The 20,150-nt window shown below is 43.1% G+C and overlaps 1 protein-coding gene across 1 annotated transcript in view; it reads left to right on the top strand.

The window, feature by feature from the left end:
- Positions 1-20,150, top strand: part of DUS2 (dihydrouridine synthase 2) — a 97,129-nt gene that overhangs the window by 4,618 nt on the left and 72,361 nt on the right. Inside the window, exons 2-5 of the mRNA XM_066582681.1 lie at positions 220-341; positions 16,350-16,395; positions 18,574-18,665; positions 19,930-19,973. Coding sequence (XP_066438778.1) covers positions 231-341; positions 16,350-16,395; positions 18,574-18,665; positions 19,930-19,973 — 293 coding nt within the window. The 5' untranslated portion in view covers positions 220-230. The remainder of the gene's footprint in view (positions 1-219; positions 342-16,349; positions 16,396-18,573; positions 18,666-19,929; positions 19,974-20,150) is intronic.

Here is a 20,150-nt window from a genome sequence, read left to right as displayed (position 1 = left end):
GCTAACGGTACCAAACCTTTTATTGCAGCAGTATTGAAGAACTTTTCCTGCGACCCATTCTTCACATTTTTGAATGTGGTGACAGTGTGACCCTGCAAACACATGAGGTCATCTTGATAACAATGGTGTTATACTTAAACAATATCTCAATTGCATATTATAGTAGTGGATATTGAAGCGTAGCCAGTTAAAGCGTCTTCATGTTCTGTTTTCTTTTAGGAACTTCCATAATGGTACTTTCGTTCTGTGATAAAGCCATCCTGGCTCCTATGGTTCGTGTGGGTACTTTGCCCATGCGACTTCTTGCTTTAGATTATGGTGCGGACATTGTGTACTGTGAGGTAAGCAAAAATCTCAGGGCCACTTATAACAATTTGATTATCTTACACTTTTTGTATTTATGCATTTACTTGTGTGTGCATTTGTTTGTCTTTCTAGTGATATATACTATGTTGTACATTGATCAGCCTTAAGATTAACCCCTTAAGGACATGGCCTATTTTGGCGTTGAGGACCAAACGATTTTCAGTATTTTTCCATCTCCATTTTTCAAAAGCAATAACTTTTGTATTTTTCCGTCGACGCGGCCGTGTAAGGGCTTGTTTTTTGCGTGGTGAACTGTAGTTTTCATTGGTACCATTTTTGGTTACATAGACTATATTGTAAAACTTTTATTATTATTTTTTTTTTATGATCGTAGGGAGAGAAAACGCATCAATTCTGCCATAGATTTTTTTTTAGAGCGTTAATTATGTAGCATAAATGACACACTATATTTTTTTACGCGGGACGGTACGGTTACAACAATACCAAAATTATTATATTTTTTTAAAGTTTTTCCACTTTTCCACAATAAAACCCCTTTTTTTTGGAAATTATTATTTTTTTTCTAAACTCACTGCATTCTAAGTCCTATAACTTTTTTATTTTTCCATGGACGGAGCTCTCTGAGGGCTTATTGTTTGCCAGACGAGCCGTAGTTTTTATTGGTACCATTTTGGGGTACATACGTTTTTTATAAAAATCACTTTTATTGCGTTTTTAACGCTTTTTGCAGTGCAGGATAAAAAACGTGTTCAATTTATTGTACGCGTCGTTACCAAATATGTTAGATTTTTTTTTATGAGAAAAAGCATAAAAAAAAGGTTTTTTTAACATTTTTATTTTTTGTACTTTATTTTTCTCTTCTTTTTACACAATGTGTGTCCCTCTGAGGGACTTACACTGCAGGACTGAAGATCGCTACGATAAGGCATAGCAGGACTTCATTCCTGCCTTGCCTTATCGCTTATTATAGCGATCTTAGGCAATGGCAATACAGGAAGCTGGTATCCGGCGTCCTGTTGCCATAGCAACCAGCCGGGCTCTCGCGATGTTAACGCGAGAGCTGGCTCAAGTCACAGTCTACTTAGATTGCGGCAGGAAAGGGTTAACAGCGGGTGGGCGCATTTCCAATGCCCCCCGCTGTCGCAGCAGGAGACCGGCTACTAGTGACAGCCGGCTCCCGCTGCAGGATGGAGCGAGATCTGCTATGATCTCGCGCTATCCCTTTAACGTAAGGGTCGTCATTTTGCGGGAAGAACCCCCTCCTATGATGTACTCTTACGTCATAGGGAGGATAGGGGTTAAAGCCAAATGTCTGATGTTGTATAGGTTGCCCCTCATACCACCAAAACAGTTTTGATCCATTGACTTATGGACTTCACAAGAACTCTGAAGGTGCCCTGTGATGTCTGGCACCAGGAGGTTAACAGCAGATCCTTTAAAGCAGTGTTCCCCAACTCCAGTCCTCAGGGACCACCAACAGGTCGTGTTTTCAGGATTTCCTCAGTGTTACACAGGTGATGTAATTATTGTTGGTTCCTCAGACATTGCCACAGGTGCTCTTACTATAGGATATCCTGAAAACATGACCTGTTGGTGGTCCCTGAGGACTGGAGTTGGGGACCCCTGCTTTAAAGGAAGTCTGTCAGCTAATTTTTGCCTATTAAACTACATATACCGAAGCATGAGTGGACTAAATGATGATTAAAATGGTACCATTACCTCTCTGTCTTGTGGCTCCCATCTTTAGATCTAGCCGCAGAAAGATTTCCTGTGCCACATGTTAGTAAGCCATAGCCCATCCGATAGGTGGGTCACATCTGCCAGCGGTCAGGGTTCCATCCCTCGCTCTTCTGCTTAAAAACGTCCCATACTCTGTTGATGGACATCTACAGCTCCGTCCACTGGCAATGTCAGGCTCTCCACATATGGCGCTCCTGTGCAGCATTGGCGATGGTGCGTGTGCATGATGTCCTTCCCGCAGTGGAGGATTCACAGCGCTTGTGCATAATGCCTCAGGTGCAGCGCAGGCGCACTGTATGTGGGACACATGATGTTTCTTGTGGCCAGAGCTGGAGACATCCATCGACAGAGAAGAGGACATATGGTCTCGTGGTGTAGTGTTCCAGAAAGTTTTAGAATAAGTGTTTCAGAGGAAAAAGAGTGTTACAGATTTAGCAGTTAAGACTGCTCTCATACAGGCGTCTGTAAAAACGCCATGTTTTAAACGTCGCTTTTTCGAATGGTGTTTTTCAAACACGTTCGGCAGCGTTTTTTTTAACACACCCCATAATTTCAATGGGTCATGAGGTGCAATAACAATGATCTGAAATGCAGTAAAATAGAACAGGCATGGCCACCACTACCACCTCCCCGGAACCTTTTCCTATGGACCTGAAACCAAAATGCTCCTTCTACCCCATACACTACAGAGGTAATTACATTAACATGTTTTATTCTCTGGTGTCGGCTGATTTTAGGAGCATTAACCCTTTCCAATCCACTGTCTGACGTCTGAAGACATTCTGAGTGAAGTCTGTACAGCTTCGATGTTGGAAGACGTCCGGCAGGGTATTCTTATTGTATACTACTGGCCGCTCTGTTGTCGGGGGCCTCTCCAGCATGTCCCATACCGCAGTACTGGCTCTAGCCAGCAGATGCTGCTATTGTAGAATGGCAGGAAGAGAAAGCCCCCTAGGAAACCCTGAATCCAAAATTGGATTGCAAAGGGTTAATGAAATATGTACTGTCAAAAGTAATTTATACAAACAGGAAACGGTAGCTTTTAATTCCCTTAGAGACAAACCTGGCCTTGTCTTCTGTAATGCTGATAAGGAGCGGTGGCATTATCTTGCAGAACAGATCCACATACACCAACAAAGCCATGTTTGTACTGTCTGACAACGAGAGCTGTATCCCCCCGTCCTCTAACACCACCTCCTCCACCTAGAAACCATCTTCTGACCTTATTCAGGGAGCGTATATGGACTGTATTCTTGGGGGGGGGGGGGGGGGGCGGGGAGATTTTCTTATCATTGAAAACCGACGTACTCTCATTTTTCACCACTTGCCCAAAATCCATAATGATATCCCCATCACCCCAGGCAGACCCATCCCCTCTGGGGTAAACTTAGTCACCTGCAACCAATCCCAATATATTGATATCTTACTTGAATGGTATGTCATTCACCTAGAGTCATACCTAAAGGACACTCTGCCTCTCATCCAAATACTGTCTGATTTCCGGTGGAAACCCACGTGTTGTTGGGCACTTTGGACATTACATCACTTACTCAAATATTCCGCATAGCCTGGGTGTGAACACCATAAGCTCCATTTTAGCCCACGATCAGTCCATCCCACGGTGAAAAAAAAATTATTGCTGAAGGCATTCACTTCATTCTTAAGAATAACTACATTTACTTCATGTTTAACTCCAAACTGTATCAGCAGATAAAATATACCACTATGGGCACTAGATTTGCACCCAGTCTTGCCAGTCTTTTCGTAGGAGAATTTAAGGACACTTACATTTCCTCAAATCAATGATTGACAAGATTATCTTCCATGAGAGAGATATTGACAATTTGATCTTCATTTTGGATGGTTCAGGGGAGGAGATTAGGACTTTCACCTGGTACCTTACCCAGAATCATTTTAACCGAGCATTCTCAGGTAAAAGCTTACCCATATCCATCGAATACCCGGACTTGGTTTTAATGTAAATACTGAAAAAAGAGAAAGGTGGAGCAACCTTGTGGTGGTGTTTCTCGGTTTGCCAAGGACATGTCTGTGATTAATTGGTGGTGGACATGCATATGTGGAGGTGAGGCTAGCCAGTCTAAACCTATGGATGACAAGTCATGCAACACACGGGAAATGTCTGAATATTTGGCGCCAGGTGCAGCTCTCTGCAGCGGAGTGGCAGCAGGAATATAAATGGTATTCTTTATTGTATAAAACTGAAAGGGGTTTTTCAGTGAAATACTATTGATGTCTTATCCTCAGGATAGGTCATCAACAGTTGATCGGCTGGGGTTCGTCGCTCGCTACCCCGAATGATCAGCTGAGCAGGCGCATTCTGTCAGCACTGCAAATACACAGATGTCGGAGCGGAAGTCTCCATCTTGTAACTGCAGGCATGGCTGGTGTTAATTTCAATGGCTCCCTGGAAAACCCCTCTAAGAATCAGCAGTAAAATGCGTTTCAAGGCACAGCCTCTTTTTCAGATATAACACATCTGGCTATTCATTAAATACCTGATTGTGTCTATTAGCTGACATGGAACACTGCCAATAAGAGGGGCACGAAAGAGTTATGTGGTGTAGATGCTCTGGATCTGCTGTAGTCCCTGGACTTGATCTGAAGCCTGGGTTCCCACGGGATGTAAGTCTCGCGGAATGTCCGCAGCGGGACGGCATGGAAATTCTACATGGAGAGAAGAGAGCCTGCAGCGGAAACGGTGATACAATTTACATGTTTTGCGTATTTAAATTGCACAAAGCATGGCAGTTTCCGTGCAGCTTGTCAGCAGCGTGTAAATTACATTTTTGCAAATCTCGTCAACTTTGTTGCTAAGTCTCAGGTTTAAAAATGCATTTGGAATTTCCATGCGGCAATTCTACTCTGTGTGAACACAGCTTAAGGGCTTATTCAGACAACCGTATATCAGCTGGGTATTCACGCCCCTGCCGATATACGGTGTCCCCCTCTGCAGGGTGAGGAGGCTAGAAGAATCAGGAGCAGTGCATTTAGCTTTGCCCCCGTCCCGCCTCCCCCCATTGCAAATAGTGCAGAGGGGCGGAGAGGAGGAGGAGAGGGGGCGGGAGTTCAGTGCACTGCTCCTGGCTCTTCCAGCCTCCTCCCCCTGCAGAGAGGAACACCGTATATTAGCCAGGTGTGAATACCCGGCCAATATACGGCCGTCTTAATAAACCCTTAGACACACAAAGGGTGGTAACCAGAATGTATTTGAAACCTGTTGATGGAAATAGTTTTTTGATTTCAGGAGTGTACACTACAGAAAATGGAAAGGAAACCTACCATATGGGCAGTTTGCTTTAAACACAATTGTACCAAGATAGATGACTTCAATGCACAAAGTTTAATTATAAAACAAAGGTTCAGGCAAAATAAATATCCTCAAACCTAGTGGAAGCAGCCTTCAAACAATGATACATCAACCAACGAGTCTGACACTCAGAAAATCAATCCTCACAATTACAGTCGGAACTTTGTAACCACTTTGATTGTTTGTCATACTTTTGAGACAGAAAAGTTTGGAAAAACACTGGCCAACCTTATTACAAGATCCATATGTTGACCACATCCCACCAAAAGCCTGCACCAACTTCAGAAGGGCATGGACTTTAACCCCTTAACGACCCCCCTCATCGGGAAACTACGTCCTGCTGTTGCAGGACGTGTATGGAGGGAGGTAGCGCCGCTATCTCCCTCCATACAGTGCGGGCATCAGCTGTTTATTACAGCTGACACCCGCGGGCAATAGCTGCGCTCGGCCGTTCGGGCGATCGCGGCTATTAACCCTTTAAATGCCGCTGTCAGTTCTGACAGCGGCATTTAAATCCCCCGAACGCTGTTCGGGGTCCCGCACGGCCCCCCCGCGGTGAGATCGGGGGAGCCGTGCAGGTGTCACGGCAGCCGGGGGCCTAATGAATGGCCCCAGGGCTGCCTTAGCAGACTGCCTATCAAGCCATCCACACAGGGTGGCTTCATAGACTGCCTGTAAAAAAGCAGTATGACATAATGCTATAGCATTACGTCATACTGCAGGAGCGATCAAAGCATCGCATGTTAAAGTCCCCCAGGGGGACTTCAAAGTAAAGTAAAAAAAAAGATCAATAAAGTTTTTTTAATTGTTAAAAAAAAAAAAGTTATAAAAGTTTATAAATCACCCCCCTTTTGCCATATCCATTATTAAAAAATCATAATCATAAAATAAAAATATGTATTTGATATCGCCGCGTCCGTAAAAGTCCGATCTATCAAAGTAGTGCATTATTTTTCCCGCACGGTGAACGTCGGTGAAAAAAAAATAAAGAACGCCAGAAATACACTTTTTTAGTTACCCTGTCTCCCAGAAAAAACGCAATAAAAAGTGATCAAAAAGTCGTATGTATTCCAAATTGATACTATCGGAAACTTCAGGACATCCCGCAAAAAATGAGCCCTTGCTCAACTACGTCGACGAAAAAATAAAAAACGTATTGCGCGCACAAAATGACCGCAGAAAATAATTGAAAAAAATTGAATATCTTAAAAAAAAAATAAAAGTACTACAGCAAAAAAAATACTATACAAGTTTGGTATCGTAGCAATCGTACTGACCCATAAAATAAAAATAGCAGGTCGTTTTTGTTGCAATTTGTGTGCTGTAGAAACAGGACGCACCGAAAGATGGTGAAATGTCGTTTTTTTTCCATTTCTCTCTAAGAATTATTTAAAAGTTTTTCAGTAAATTATATGATACAATAAATAGTGCCATTGAAAAATACAACTCATCCCGCAAAAAACAAGCCCTCATACAGCGACGTCTATGGATAAATAAAGGAGCTACGATTTTTTAAAAGAGTAGGAAAAAACAAAAATGGAAAAAAGCAAAAAAAGCTCTGTCACTAAGGGGTTAAAGGCCACCACAGCTCCTAACAAATTGAAATTACCAGACTCCATCCTATACATTGCCACCAGCTTTTACCAAAACTGGTGTGTTGTTACAGGTGCGGCAGAAAAAACTGTAAATGTTTCAGCAGCATTAGCAACAAAAATATGAGTTTTATTAGTAATGTAACTGAAGAACGGTTTCAGATCAAATAGTTTCTGAACTGCTCATCTAGTTTTGTCTTTCTACATGCCGCTATCACCTGCAATATGTGGGTCGTATCACACAAGCATTGTGGTATTTCGAAACATGTATTGTGTCAAGACATGCATCCGTTTTTCATGATTGCAACTCTGAGTTGTTCAGTTACGCCCCATACAGCCAATAGACTTCAAGTTTCACGAAAAAGAGAAATGTATTGGATCTTCAAGCTAAACACCTTGACACTAATGGGTCTCCACGAAAGCCATATATATGATGGGTCACACGTCTCTAGATTGTCTTTTATCCACTTATATATATATATATTTCTTTGTTTGGTTATTTTTTTTCTTATATAAATTCATTCACACACATTCCGTTCACTTTTTTTTTCATGTTTTATTATTTTGCCTTATTCTATGTTGCACTTCACCGTGATATATATTTTGCTTTTCCCTCACACCCCACGTTACATCCTTTATTGCACACCAATATTTACACCATCTCTAATCTTTCATCCTGAAGTTTTCTGTTATTTCATATTATATCCATTACTATTATCATATTGACCTAATTAGAATATTAATTCACCACCATGTTTACCCTTACCTTCAACCACATTATCGTATATCATTCAAATCAATGTCCTTAGTTAATTTTTTTTTAATGAAAAAATGATATTCTGTAGCACTATTCATATGTATCGTATTGATTCCATTTGAACATTCAGTTGTCACAGTTATGAACCTTACACGCAGAGAAAGGATTTATGTCCATTCAGCATCATTTTAGTACATCATTTGGTGCTTGTGGGTTATCTGTCACTACTAGAGATGAGCGAGTATACTCGCTAAAGGCAATCGCTCGAGCGAGCATTGCCTTTAGCGAGTACTCGCCCGCTCGAGACTGAAGGTCGGGTGCCGGCGGCGGGTAGGGAGCTGCGGGGGAGAGCGGGAAGGAATGGAGGGGAGATCTCCTTCTCTCCCCCCCCCCCCGCTCCCTCCTGCTGACAGCCGCTACTCACCGCTCCCCCGCGCCGGCACCCGAACCTTCAGTCTCGTGCGGGCAGGTACTCGCTAAAGGCAACGCTCGCTCGAGCAATTGCCTTTAGCGAGTATACTTGCTCATCTCTAGTCACTACTGTTTTAATTAATTTCACAAATGTTTTACTAATACATATGCGTAAACCCCCCCCCCACCACCACCACTATGTATTAAACACTTAATTTCTTGAAAATATAAATATTTATAATAATATTCAGATGGTATAAAGGCGTCAATAGTCTGCAAGATAGCATTGAATCACTGGCGTACATATAGGGGGTGCTGGGGTCGCGACTGCGACCCGGCCCCTAAGCCCCTGGGGGCCTACGGGGCTTACTTTCCACGACACTGACTGACTGCACTTACTTTCACTATGGTCTCTGCGCAGCCAGGCAGCTTCTCCTGCACCTCGGCGCTTCCTCCCGGACCTCCGCTCAGACTCCTCCCCTCTGATGATATCAGTGCTGGAGAACCAGATGGGGGAGGAGTCTGAGCGGAGGTCCGGGAGAAAGCGTCGATGTGCAGGAGAAGCTACCTGGCTGTGCACAGACCATAGTGAAAGTAAGTGCAGTCAGTGAGAGGGAACGTCCTCGGTATGATTAAGAGGGGGGGGGGGCTGTTCTGTGTGGGATGGGGAGTAGGGGAAACGAGGGGTTTTCTGTGTGATGGGGAGTGTCTGTGTGTGGGGGGAGGGCAGGGGGGGTTCTGTGTGATAGGAGTGGGGAGAAACAAGGTGTTCTGTGTGATAGCGAGTGTGGGGGGGAAACGAAGGGTGTTCTGTGTGATGGGGAGTGGAGGGGAAACGAGGTGTTCTGTGTGATGGGAGTGGGGGGGGGGAGGGGGTTTCTATGTGATGGGGAGTGTGGGGGGGACGGGTGTTTCTGTGTGATTGGGAAACGAGGGGTGTTCTGTGTGATGGTGAGTGGGGGGGGACGAGGGGTGTTCTGTGTGATGGGGAGGGGGGGGAACGAGGGGTGTTCTGTGTGATGGTGAGTGGGGGGGGACGAGGGGTGTTCTGTGTGATGGGGAGAGGGGGGGAACGAGGGGTGTTCTCTGTGTGATGGGGAGAGGGGGGGGAACGAGGGGTGTTCTCTGTGTGATGGGGAGAGGGGGGGGAACGAGGGGTGTTCTGTGTGTGATGGGGAGAGGGGGGGGAACGAGGGGTGTTCTGTGTGTGATGGGGAGAGGGGGGGGAACGAGGGGTGTTCTGTGTGTGATGGGGAGAGGGGGGGAACGAGGGGTGTTCTGTGTGTGATGGGGAGTGGGGGGGGACGAGGGGTGTTCTGTGTGTGATGGGGAGTGGGGGGGGGACGAGGGGTGTTCTGTGTGTGATGGGGAGTGGGGGGGGGACGAGGGGTGTTCTGTGTGTGATGGGGAGTGGGGGGGGGGACGAGGGGTGTTCTGTGTGTGATGGGGAGTGGGGGGGGGGGACGAGGGGTGTTCTGTGTGTGATGGGGAGTGGGGGGGGGACGAGGGGTGTTCTGTGTGTGATGGGGAGTGGGGGGGGGACGAGGGGTGTTCTGTGTGTGATGGGGAGTGGGGGGGGGGGACGAGGGGTGTTCTGTGTGTGATGGGGAGTGGGGGGGGGACGAGGGGTGTTCTGTGTGTGATGGGGAGTGGGGGGGGGGGACGAGGGGTGTTCTGTGTGTGATGGGGAGTGGGGGGGGACGAGGGGTGTTCTGTGTGTGATGGGGAGTGGGGGGGGGGACGAGGGGTCTTCTGTGTGATGGGGAGTGGGGGGGGGACGAGGGGTCTTCTGTGTGATGGGGAGTGGGGGGGGGGACGAGGGGTCTTCTGTGTGATGGGGAGTGGGGGGGAGACGAGGGGTCTTCTGTGTGATGGGGAGTGGGAGGGGAACGAGGGGTCTTCTGTGTGATGGGGAGTGGGGGGGGGACGAGGGGTCTTCTGTGTGATTGGTAAACGAGGTGTTTTCTGTGTGGGGGGGGAACAAGGGGTGTTCTTTGTGATTGGGAAACGAGGGGTGTTCTGTGTAATGGGGAGTGGGAGGGGGACAAGAGGGGTTCTGTGTGATGAGGAGTGTTGGGGGGGGGGACCAGAGGTGTTCTGTGTGGAGGGGGGAGAAGGGGTGTTCTGTGTGATGGCATGGGGGTGGGGGGGAACAAGGGGCGTCCTGTGGAGTGGTTGAGAACGACGGGGGATCTGTACGATGGGGAGTTGTGGGAGGAGAGCGAGGAGCGTTCTGTGAGATAGTATCGTTGTAATCATGCCGACCCACAGAAAAATGTATAATGCCATTTATGCTGCACGATTAATGCCGTAAAAAATGGCAGAATTGATGTTTTCTCTCCCAGGCCTCAAAAAAAGTGAATAAAAGTTTTACAATACATTTTATGTACACACAAAAGACACCAATAAAAACTACAGTTTGCCACGCAGAAAACAAGCCCTTATATTGCCATGTTGGTGGAAAAATATAAAAGTTATGGCTTTTGAAAAGTAGAGAAGTGAAACCCCCCAAAAACATGTTATAAAAGTTAGCTTATGCTGTCTCCAATGAGTGTGTGTGTGTGTGTGTGTGTGTGTGTGTGTGTGTGTGTGTGTATAATATATATATATAATATGAATTATTTTTTTCTTTCTTGGGGAAGCAAAGCGAGCCTTGAGGCTTGTGTTCTGGATGTTTTAAAAATCTGCTAAAACCCCTGATTACTAATGATCCATTGATGGGTCATTAAAAAAAAACAGTAATGTAGCTAAAAGTGATATACAAGGAGTAGCCGTGAAAAGGAGTGGCGGTTGGACGGGTCTGGAAGGGGGCCCCAAGCTAAACTTTTGCACCCGGGCCCATGAGCCTCTAGCTACGCCCCTGCATTGAATGGTGTATATTTAAAAAGTGGTGACACATAACCCACAAGTATCCATCCAATAACAGAGAAGTTGGATCCAATCTCCTGTCGTACTTTGGAAGGCTGCACTGAAACATCGGTGTTGTTTTCTGTATTTCCTAAGTCTTAAATGCTAGCAGGTTTAAGCGATGTTTCAATTTGAGAATCAGAAACATTAACTCTATCAAATTACATTAGAATCTCCCTCACACAGGGCTGAAAATTGTTACACACTTCTTCCTGATAAAGCAAAAGGTATACTATTCTGTTGTCTAAATGTTCAAAATTTGGGAATAGGAGTAGGAAAACTCTTGCCAGAGCCCTGAGGACCCATCAGGGACATACATTTGTCTGAGATTCATATGACTTCCCAGATCCTTTAATACCTGGCTTTAGTGTTGCCACCATATTTAAAGACTACTACACTCCCTTCTATTCCAAAGACCTGAACAGCCCCACTACTCATTGCCTGGACTTCTGTAAGTGAATCCAGAGGTGCATTTAAAACTCAGATTTACCGTCCCTGAAGGAGGCTGATGTGGTCTTTCTGGAGCACCAATATGTGAGGAGGACCTACTCGAAGCTGTAAAGAACTCCCAGTCGGGCAAACACTCTGGCTCAGATGTTTTTCCCCTTTCATACTAGAAAAAGTTCATAAACACTCTCTGTGCTCTCACTTGGTAGAATCTTTTACCTTCCTTTGCTAATAAGTCCTTTTTCCCAAAAGATGCTCTTCAAGCCCACATTGTTTCTCTACCATGTTCAACCCCTTCCTTCTGCAGGCCTTTCTTTTCTTTGTATTCACTTTTTCCTTCCCATTTTCATAATTTTTTTTTCATTTTTCAGGCAAAATAAACTTTTTTTTTCCCCAAGATGAGTGGGGTTTTAAATGGTAGCCGGTAATGTACTATTTATTGTTTTGGAAAGCTTTGAAGAAATTCTAGATGAGATGAAATAGGAATAATGCAATTTGAACATTTTTGGGGGTATGTTTTTACGATACTCATGGTGCAGTAAAAATTGTTATCGCTTATTCTGTTGATCAGTGCAATAATGGTGATGCCAAATGTATATAGTTCTTTAAAATGTATAATTTACAGGCTCTATTAAACTATTTCCTACAAACCTTATATCAATGTGCTCAGGTGCTCCTGCTGTATAACCTGCTGCCCACAGACTGGACTGCATTTTCCATTGACAAGTTCCCTTTTAGGAGCTGGAGTTACCCACTCTGCTCATTACTGAGAACGCATCTCTTGCAATTCAGAAATAAGCCCAAATGCAAACACAGCCTTCTCACTATATGGCTTTACATTATTCCCCATTAACATGATGACTTCAGGGAGCAGTAGCTGCAGTAACTTGGGTTGCACACTTTTGCACTAGGTATAGCTAACAACTAATCGGTGGGTTTGTGGAGTGTTATATCAATGCATCCCACACTGTGGTAACATATTTAACAGATGCGGTTTAATCAAAATTTGCCTCTTACATTTCTGGGATCAGGCAAACTTTTAGGTCAGTTTTACCAAACATAATACAGTTGCAAGATCCCTACATGTGTACTTATGTGAAACTGGCCTAAGCTCCAGCTCAGTCGCTGTTAGGACTTCGCTTCACAATTCCTGGAAAGTCCCAGCAGCACAAACTAGTTCAAAAACCAGACTGCCATCACTTGCAGAAGCCAAACATGTAACATATAGTTCTCATTGGCTAATAATATCGGTGGCTGCTGGAATTCGTACTCCTCTGAAACACCTTCATTACAGCTTCTTATTGAAAGCCATGAAATATGACCTGGATCCGCATGTCAGAGACTATAACAGTTTATGGAAATAGTTGTACACCAAAGGGGTCTATGATAGGTACTGCACACCTATCTGAAGAGCCATTGCTCTTCATGCCTTCTATCCTCTGTTGATCTCCGTTGCTCCATTAAAGGATGATTCAAATAGGAAATTGTTGTCGGCTGATACGTCTGATATACCGTACGGGGGTGAGGGATTCACCCAGAGCGCAGTAATCACTTGAGCCTCTAATATTTTTTTGACTGCACATAACCTTCCACGTTGTGGATATTACATTGAGATGCTGTACTCCGCGCTCACAACTTGGAGGCGTAGCCGCACAACAAGTTTTACCTATCGTGCAGACACCCCAGCCATAGCTCAGTTCTGAAGTGTGTGGCAGTTCATGGTCACACATGTGCACCGCCACTTCATTCACTTCAATGAGACTCCAGGAAAGGCTGACTTTTGCCGTCTTCTGACCCTCATAACTGTTAACTCTTAAAACCAAGCCACATAACGATTGACTGGTATGAGGCTTGGTTTTTGTGATGCAAGCTGTAGTTTCTCTTAGTACCATTTTGGGGCACATATGAATTTTTTCTTTTTTTTAAGAGTTACTAAGAGTTCTATTTTTAATTTGATTTTTATGGATGCAGAAATAACCATTTTATTTTTTTATTTTTTGATGCGACAACTGTGAATATTTTTACTACTAATTAAAAAAACTTTATTAACTTTTTTAATCTTTTTTGAGTCCATACAGAGGACTTGAATCAGCAGTCATCTGATCTTATATACAATATACTGCAATACTTAAGTACTGTACATTTAGTGTCTTCCTATTAAAGGAGTTGTCTATGTACATTTAAAATAAAATGTCTCCCCATATATAAAAATAACTGCTCCGGTCTCCCCTCTGACACTGTGTTAACAAGCTGCATTATATGGAACATTGCAGGCTGCTGCAGCCACTCATGGACCTCCGCATGCGATTGGCTGCAGCAGCTGGGGACTTCCCTTTTAAAGACTGACTGTAAAAGACCCAGGGGTGCTGAGAATGAGACCCTGCATTGTCAAAGGAGTTGTGCATCTTAGCACAACCGCTTTAATTTCAGTTAGATGTATATCAAGTGAAGGCTTTTGTTGAATAAATTGTTATCACTGAAAAATTCCTATAAAGTTTAACTTTTATTAATTTATGATATACATGGTATATGCACCCAATGAATTTATTTTTCTGTATTTAACCCATGTAATAAAACACGACATGGGGGGAAATACAGGAATAATATAAGATACTGTGTTTAGTTTTCTGACGCATAAAAAAAGGGGATGCAGTTGTTATATTTAAGTGGATTTCTGGATCACATCGCTGCTCTATGGACGGACCAGAGTTGAAAGAGTGATCAATCAATGGCAATACAACATGGAAACATGGTCCCAATAATAGTATTGAAAAGTGACACGGGTGAAATAATCACTAACAAAAACAATACACGAGAAGGTTTTTATTCGCTGACACATAAAAGAAGGAATATAGTAACTAATACATTCAAGTGGATCTCTGGACTACATTGTTACGCCCTCATTAAACCAGAAGCGAAGGATAGGCCAATCATTTTTCAGCTAGTATTGAAATATGCCCCAACTGATAGCTACCAAGGAGTGACCTTATGTTAGATAAACGGTTGTCGCCACATAACGGGCAATTCATCATGCTAGATGCCCGGTTTGTAACGGAGTTATTATTTTCAATCATGAGCAGGTATTAGGTTACATGTCTAGCCAGGAACATGGCATAGCATCTCAGATGTTAAATCCGACACCTCCAGTCTACCATCAAGACTGGAGGCTATATTCTTTCGTTCCTGCTTTTTTATTTTGTTGAACCTCACCAACAATTCTCACTCTGCTAGGCATGCCATAATATCAGTATTAGGTCACTACCCTGTTTCCCCGAAAATAAGACAGTGTCTTATATTAATTTTTGCTTCCCAAAGCTGCGCTAGGTCTTATTTTCAGGGGATGTCTTATTTTTCCATAAGGAATTCACATGTATTGTTGAACAAAAAAAATGAACATTTATTATGTACTGTACAGTAGTTGTCATCACAAACCAGCATAACCAGACAAACTGTGACTCCTATCAAGAATTTCTTGTTACTAGCATTATTTTGCATGTACACACTGTCTGGAGACTGTAATGATCACCCCCAAAAGAATCAAAGTGACACACTGGTTGCCTGACTCACACACAGGGCCACAAAAAATAAGGGCTGTAAAGTACCTGGCTCCCACACACTATCCTGAGACTGTAACGATCACCCACAGCAGTTTCTGGACCACTTGTACAGCAGGGACGGTATTGCAGCTTCCGGCCACCAGGGGGAGCTCATCACAGCAGACTCACACAGCAGGGACAGAGCCAGGCCTTACTTTTGGGGAGGCCTTATATTTAGAATGTCAGCAAAACCTCTACTAGGTCTTATTTTCAGGGATACACGGTAGGTGGGGTTCTAAAGACTATCCAGGGGATGAATGCCTCCTGATTCCATAAAGGGAGAAGATCCTATTAACAATTAGACTACTAAGGGATAGTCCCTCTGGAAGCACGGGAAACTATGTCCTAATTGAGCTAAGATTGTTTTTCCGTAGGGTTATCGTATCCTATTCTCTAACCTATCAGGAACCAGTGTAGAGACTAATAGTGTATATTAATTCTCTTTTTTTTTTTTAAAGCTCTAGACTTGAGACCTTTTTCTGCTCATTCAGCATTTATTTAATTCTAGCACAACCCCAAATGTGGGGTAGTATGTTATCTTGGGTCACTTATGCTGCTGATAAGCTGTTCGGTCGGCAGAAACGCTATGAGCTATATTACAAAGCTATTTTTGTTGAATTATGAGCTATATTACAAAGAGCTATTTTTGTTTACGCAATAAGCTGAACATTGTGGTGTTCTAGTGACAAATTAATTTTTGGACACTAATTCTTGTTATGATCTTTGGACATAACTAAGTAGATCAAAGGGGCTTTAAATCTTTATACCCCTCAGATGAAATCATCGCTACTAGTCTAAGATCATACATGCCGATAGGGTCAGAGAGTAACTGTGTTTGGAGAATGGGACTATTAACCATTACTGCTCTCTGAAGTGTACCCTTGGCGCATAAGAATTTGGCTAGAGAAATTTGTATGTGCGTTTGTCTCGGATCCTAACCATTTTTATCTAAATAAACGAATAAAAGTTAAATTTTATAGGAATTTTTCAGTGATAATATTTCTAAGTAGATCTTCCTTTGTCGCAGTGAAATCTATATGTTGAATAAATTGTGGTCAATTACAGTGCATGACCTTTTATCTTCTATATGCCACTTAAAAGAAAATTCATTATTACCATTCATTTATGTTAAATAAAATTATATATTATATATAATATTTATATACACTATAAATGGCCTTACACAGATATGGTTATGTTTGTGCATATGTGTATATAATGGACTTTAATCTGGTTTCCTTTAGGAACTGGTTGATATAAAGATGTTGCAGTGTAAGCGAGTTGTAAATGGTAAGGTGAATATTTGTTTAAATTTAAGAATTCATTATTTTAATTTGTTTTGTTTGCTTATAGCATTTGTACAAAGACTGTAATGTTGACGGGCTTAGGATGGTTTCATGTCTGCACTCGGGGGGGTCCGGTTTCCTTCGGGGAGCTGGAAAGTCAAATCCCTGCGGTAGAACAGCTCCATCTCCGGATGGAACCGAACAGCATCAGACAGACCCCACTGACTATAATGGGGTCTGTCTGCTTTCCGCCTGGCTGTTGAATGGAAGAAAAAGCGCTGCATGCAGCGCTTTTTTTTTCTGGTACTTTGAGTTGCATCTGTGACGGTACCTCCAGCTGGAGCTTCCGACGAAGATGTGAAATTGGCCTTAGTCAGATTATTCTTCTCCGTGCTTTATTGTGTCATAGACAGCTGATCTGAAGCATGATGGTGCCATTGTGGTCATTAAAGATCATTTGTGGAAAGAGATACTTTGATGGCAGGAACCGTGATGGACACAACATTGTTTTTCTGTAATCCTGCTTTTCTTATTAAGATCTAAGTCACAGGTTTAACAGGGTTTCCAAGGTTTTCAAATAGTGTAAAGTTCAAAACTAATAAACTTTAGTATCTACTCCTCTTACCTGTTCTTCACACTGATCTCCTCTGTACTTCACCATTGACTGTCAGTCTGCCTATAGTAAAGGCACTGTGGTATGTAGTGATAACTGCCATGGTTGGGCTCTATGACATGTCAGCTCACTGATTTAACAAGCTGTCATTGGTACCAAAAAGACTGCCAACACAGCAGGAAAGTGTTATAGTCATCTTTACATTTTATGCTGTTTAGCATATTTTTTGCATGCCTCCGGAAAGGTTATTCATAGCTGATCAGCGGGGCTCTGCTTCACGGGACCCGAGCCGATCAGCTATTCCTCCGGAACGCTTTAGTAATCTATGGAACTTCTGTGTTGTCACAAGTAGACAGCTCTGGCAACACAGCCTTGATAGTCAGCTAGTTAGAAGTGGGGCAAACCCTTTATTATTTGACAAATGTACACATTTTTTATCATTCTTTTATTGTACTCTAGCTGATATACCCGGCTTCGCCCGAGTTAATTTGGTACTGGTGTTTATCTGGTGTTCACACGGAAAATCTTATGAAGTCACGGTTACTTGAGAGATACCGAGGAAAAAAATATGTTCACCATTTTGCATGGTTCTTTGCGTTACCCAGGAAACACCACGTGGAGGTAACCATGCGACGTTTCCTTTATATAAAATGACATCCGGAAGTGAGAGAATTAGATTCCGTACATAAAATTTGGATGCTAATTCTTTGGCGCTTAGAATTGAATAATCGAGTTGGGACCCATTAGCTTTTCCTATTTATGACATAATCAATGCTTGTGCCAAATTTCAAGTTTCTATGACATCAGGAAGTTAGAGAATTAGATTCCGTACGTACATAAAATTTGGACGCTAGTTCTTTTGTGCTAGAATTGAATAATCGAGTTGGGACCCAGTAACTTTTCCTATATATGACATAATCAATGCTCGTGCCAAATTTCAAGTTTCTACGACATCGGGATGTTGGAGAATTAGTGGTGAGTCAGTCCGTGAGGGTTTTCGTCTCTATATAGATATAGATATTCCTTGTTCCTTATGAAGAGTCCATATTCCTACTCATGTAAACAATCCTTTTAGGCTGGAATCACGCACACAGTTTGGCTGTGTCTTAAATAATGTATTTCTTAGCATTTTTGTGCTGAAAAATACTGCAGCCAGATGTTAAAACCCCGGCACACGCTGCATCTATGTGTTGCAATCTAGGCCATTATTGTCGCTCTGAAATCACAGCAGACAGTATTGTTACAGTGATGGGGTAATGCAAAGGAATGTGTAGCACTCACCATTTTCATAAAGATTTTTTTTTTCTGAAGAAGCTAAAACCTCAGTATGGTATACGCGAACTTGGCAATGTTCACAGGTTCCTGTTTTATTGCCTTTTTTTATATCGTGATTTTTACAAAACCATGCCAAAAACGCTTCAGTCTATTATACCTGTTGCTTTTTTGACACAATTTTGCTAAAACTGTGTTTCAATAGCAACATGTGAACGATGACAAAAACACTTTATGGTATTGTTAAATATCAGCATTAGCAATGTATACTTTAATTGTACTTTGTTTTAACTGCAGAAGTTCTCCAGACAGTGGACTACGTTGCCCCCACGGAGAGAGTCATTTTTCAGACTTGTGAAAAGGAGAAAGATCGGATTGTATTTCAGATGGTAAGAGTGTTCATATAAGATGTTCACGACAGATATTTTATAACCTAGTATACCTGTGTGAAGCTGGTGGTGGTAGATGAATGCTACTTAGGCCTCCTGTACATGGGCAAATTTTCACTGCGTTCCCTGCGGCGATAATCCAGCCGCGGGGAATGCAGTGAACGCTTTTCATAGCATTGCTACGGAAAGCGCAGCCCCCCTGTCCACGAGTGGAGAATCATAGCCATTCTCCACTCGCGGCCGCGGTAAATCGCAGCATGCTGTGAATTGCCACGATCCTCCGCGGTGAGCCTATCTGTTACACAGGCTCACCGCGGGGAGCCGTCAGCTGGCTCCTGCTCCCTGGCTGTGGCTCCCGCGGCGGAGAATTGCCGCGGGATATCACAACACCCATGGACGGGCAGCTTTCAAGACCACCTGTCAGCTCTCCTGGGCATGTTTGCTTTAGTAAATACTTGTATTCTTCATAAAATAACCAATAATATCTCAGCATTCCTTTGTGCTTTACAAATATATTTATTCCCGTGTGTGTGTGTGTGTGTGTGTGTGTGTGTGTGTATATATATATATATATATATATATATATAACAACATTGGGGGATTACTTTTAATGCTGTCAGTGATTTTGCTTTTCTGTTGCTAACACCATTTCATTTTTATATTGCCTATTGAGATTTTATAAATCCAAAATGCTTTTTCTGAATCATCAGATTTTAATACTTGAGGTCGCCTGCACACGGCCGGATTTGCATTGCAGAATCCATGGCCGGCATCTGCCCCCAGATTCCGCAGTAAATAGCTGCCATTTACCTGCTATGCAAAAGTGATTTTCCACTTGCAGGGGAACTATTGCAGCATGTTCGTCCATGCAGGTCCCTCACTAAAATAGGCTTCCATTGAATTCAATGAAAGCTGTTCATCCTGTGGCCCTTCCGCAGTGAGCATTGTGGAAGGGTTGTGGGATCCGCGTCATTGCCTAGCGACGACGTGGGATAATCTGTACTGCACATTCATGACGGCCGGCACATCCGCAGTACAGGAGTCCACCTGCACACAAAGACAACTGACAGGTACACAGGGTTGAATTCCCCTGCGGGATGCCGCAGCTGGAACCCGACCCGTTCCTGCTTTTGTCCTTGATCGACAGTTTATCTTCTATGGAAAGACAAAATTGTCACTCTTGTGTATTTAACAACTCTGGGAAATCAATTATTTGTGCTTTTCTTGTAACTTATGTTTCTATACGTGTTACATTTTCCTACAGGGGACTGCCGATTCAGAAAGGGCACTGGCTGTTGCAAAATTCATGTAAGTTTGTCTTCTTTTTTTGTGTACAGTATGTGTGTCTTATTGTGTAACAGTACAGACAAGGACTCCTTCATGTCTGTGTAGCAGGTTCCATTCCGGTGTTGCTGTAATTTTGCTCCTAGGATAGAGAAAAACCAATGGATTTTACATTATGGTTGCGTGAGGAAGCCCTAACTT

The sequence above is a fragment of the Eleutherodactylus coqui genome, chromosome 11 (assembly GCF_035609145.1).
Source record: "Eleutherodactylus coqui strain aEleCoq1 chromosome 11, aEleCoq1.hap1, whole genome shotgun sequence".
Taxonomy (NCBI): Eukaryota; Metazoa; Chordata; class Amphibia; order Anura; family Eleutherodactylidae; genus Eleutherodactylus; species Eleutherodactylus coqui.
The sequence above is the reverse complement of the archived record's forward strand: the minus strand, read 5'-3'. Positions and strand labels throughout refer to the sequence as shown.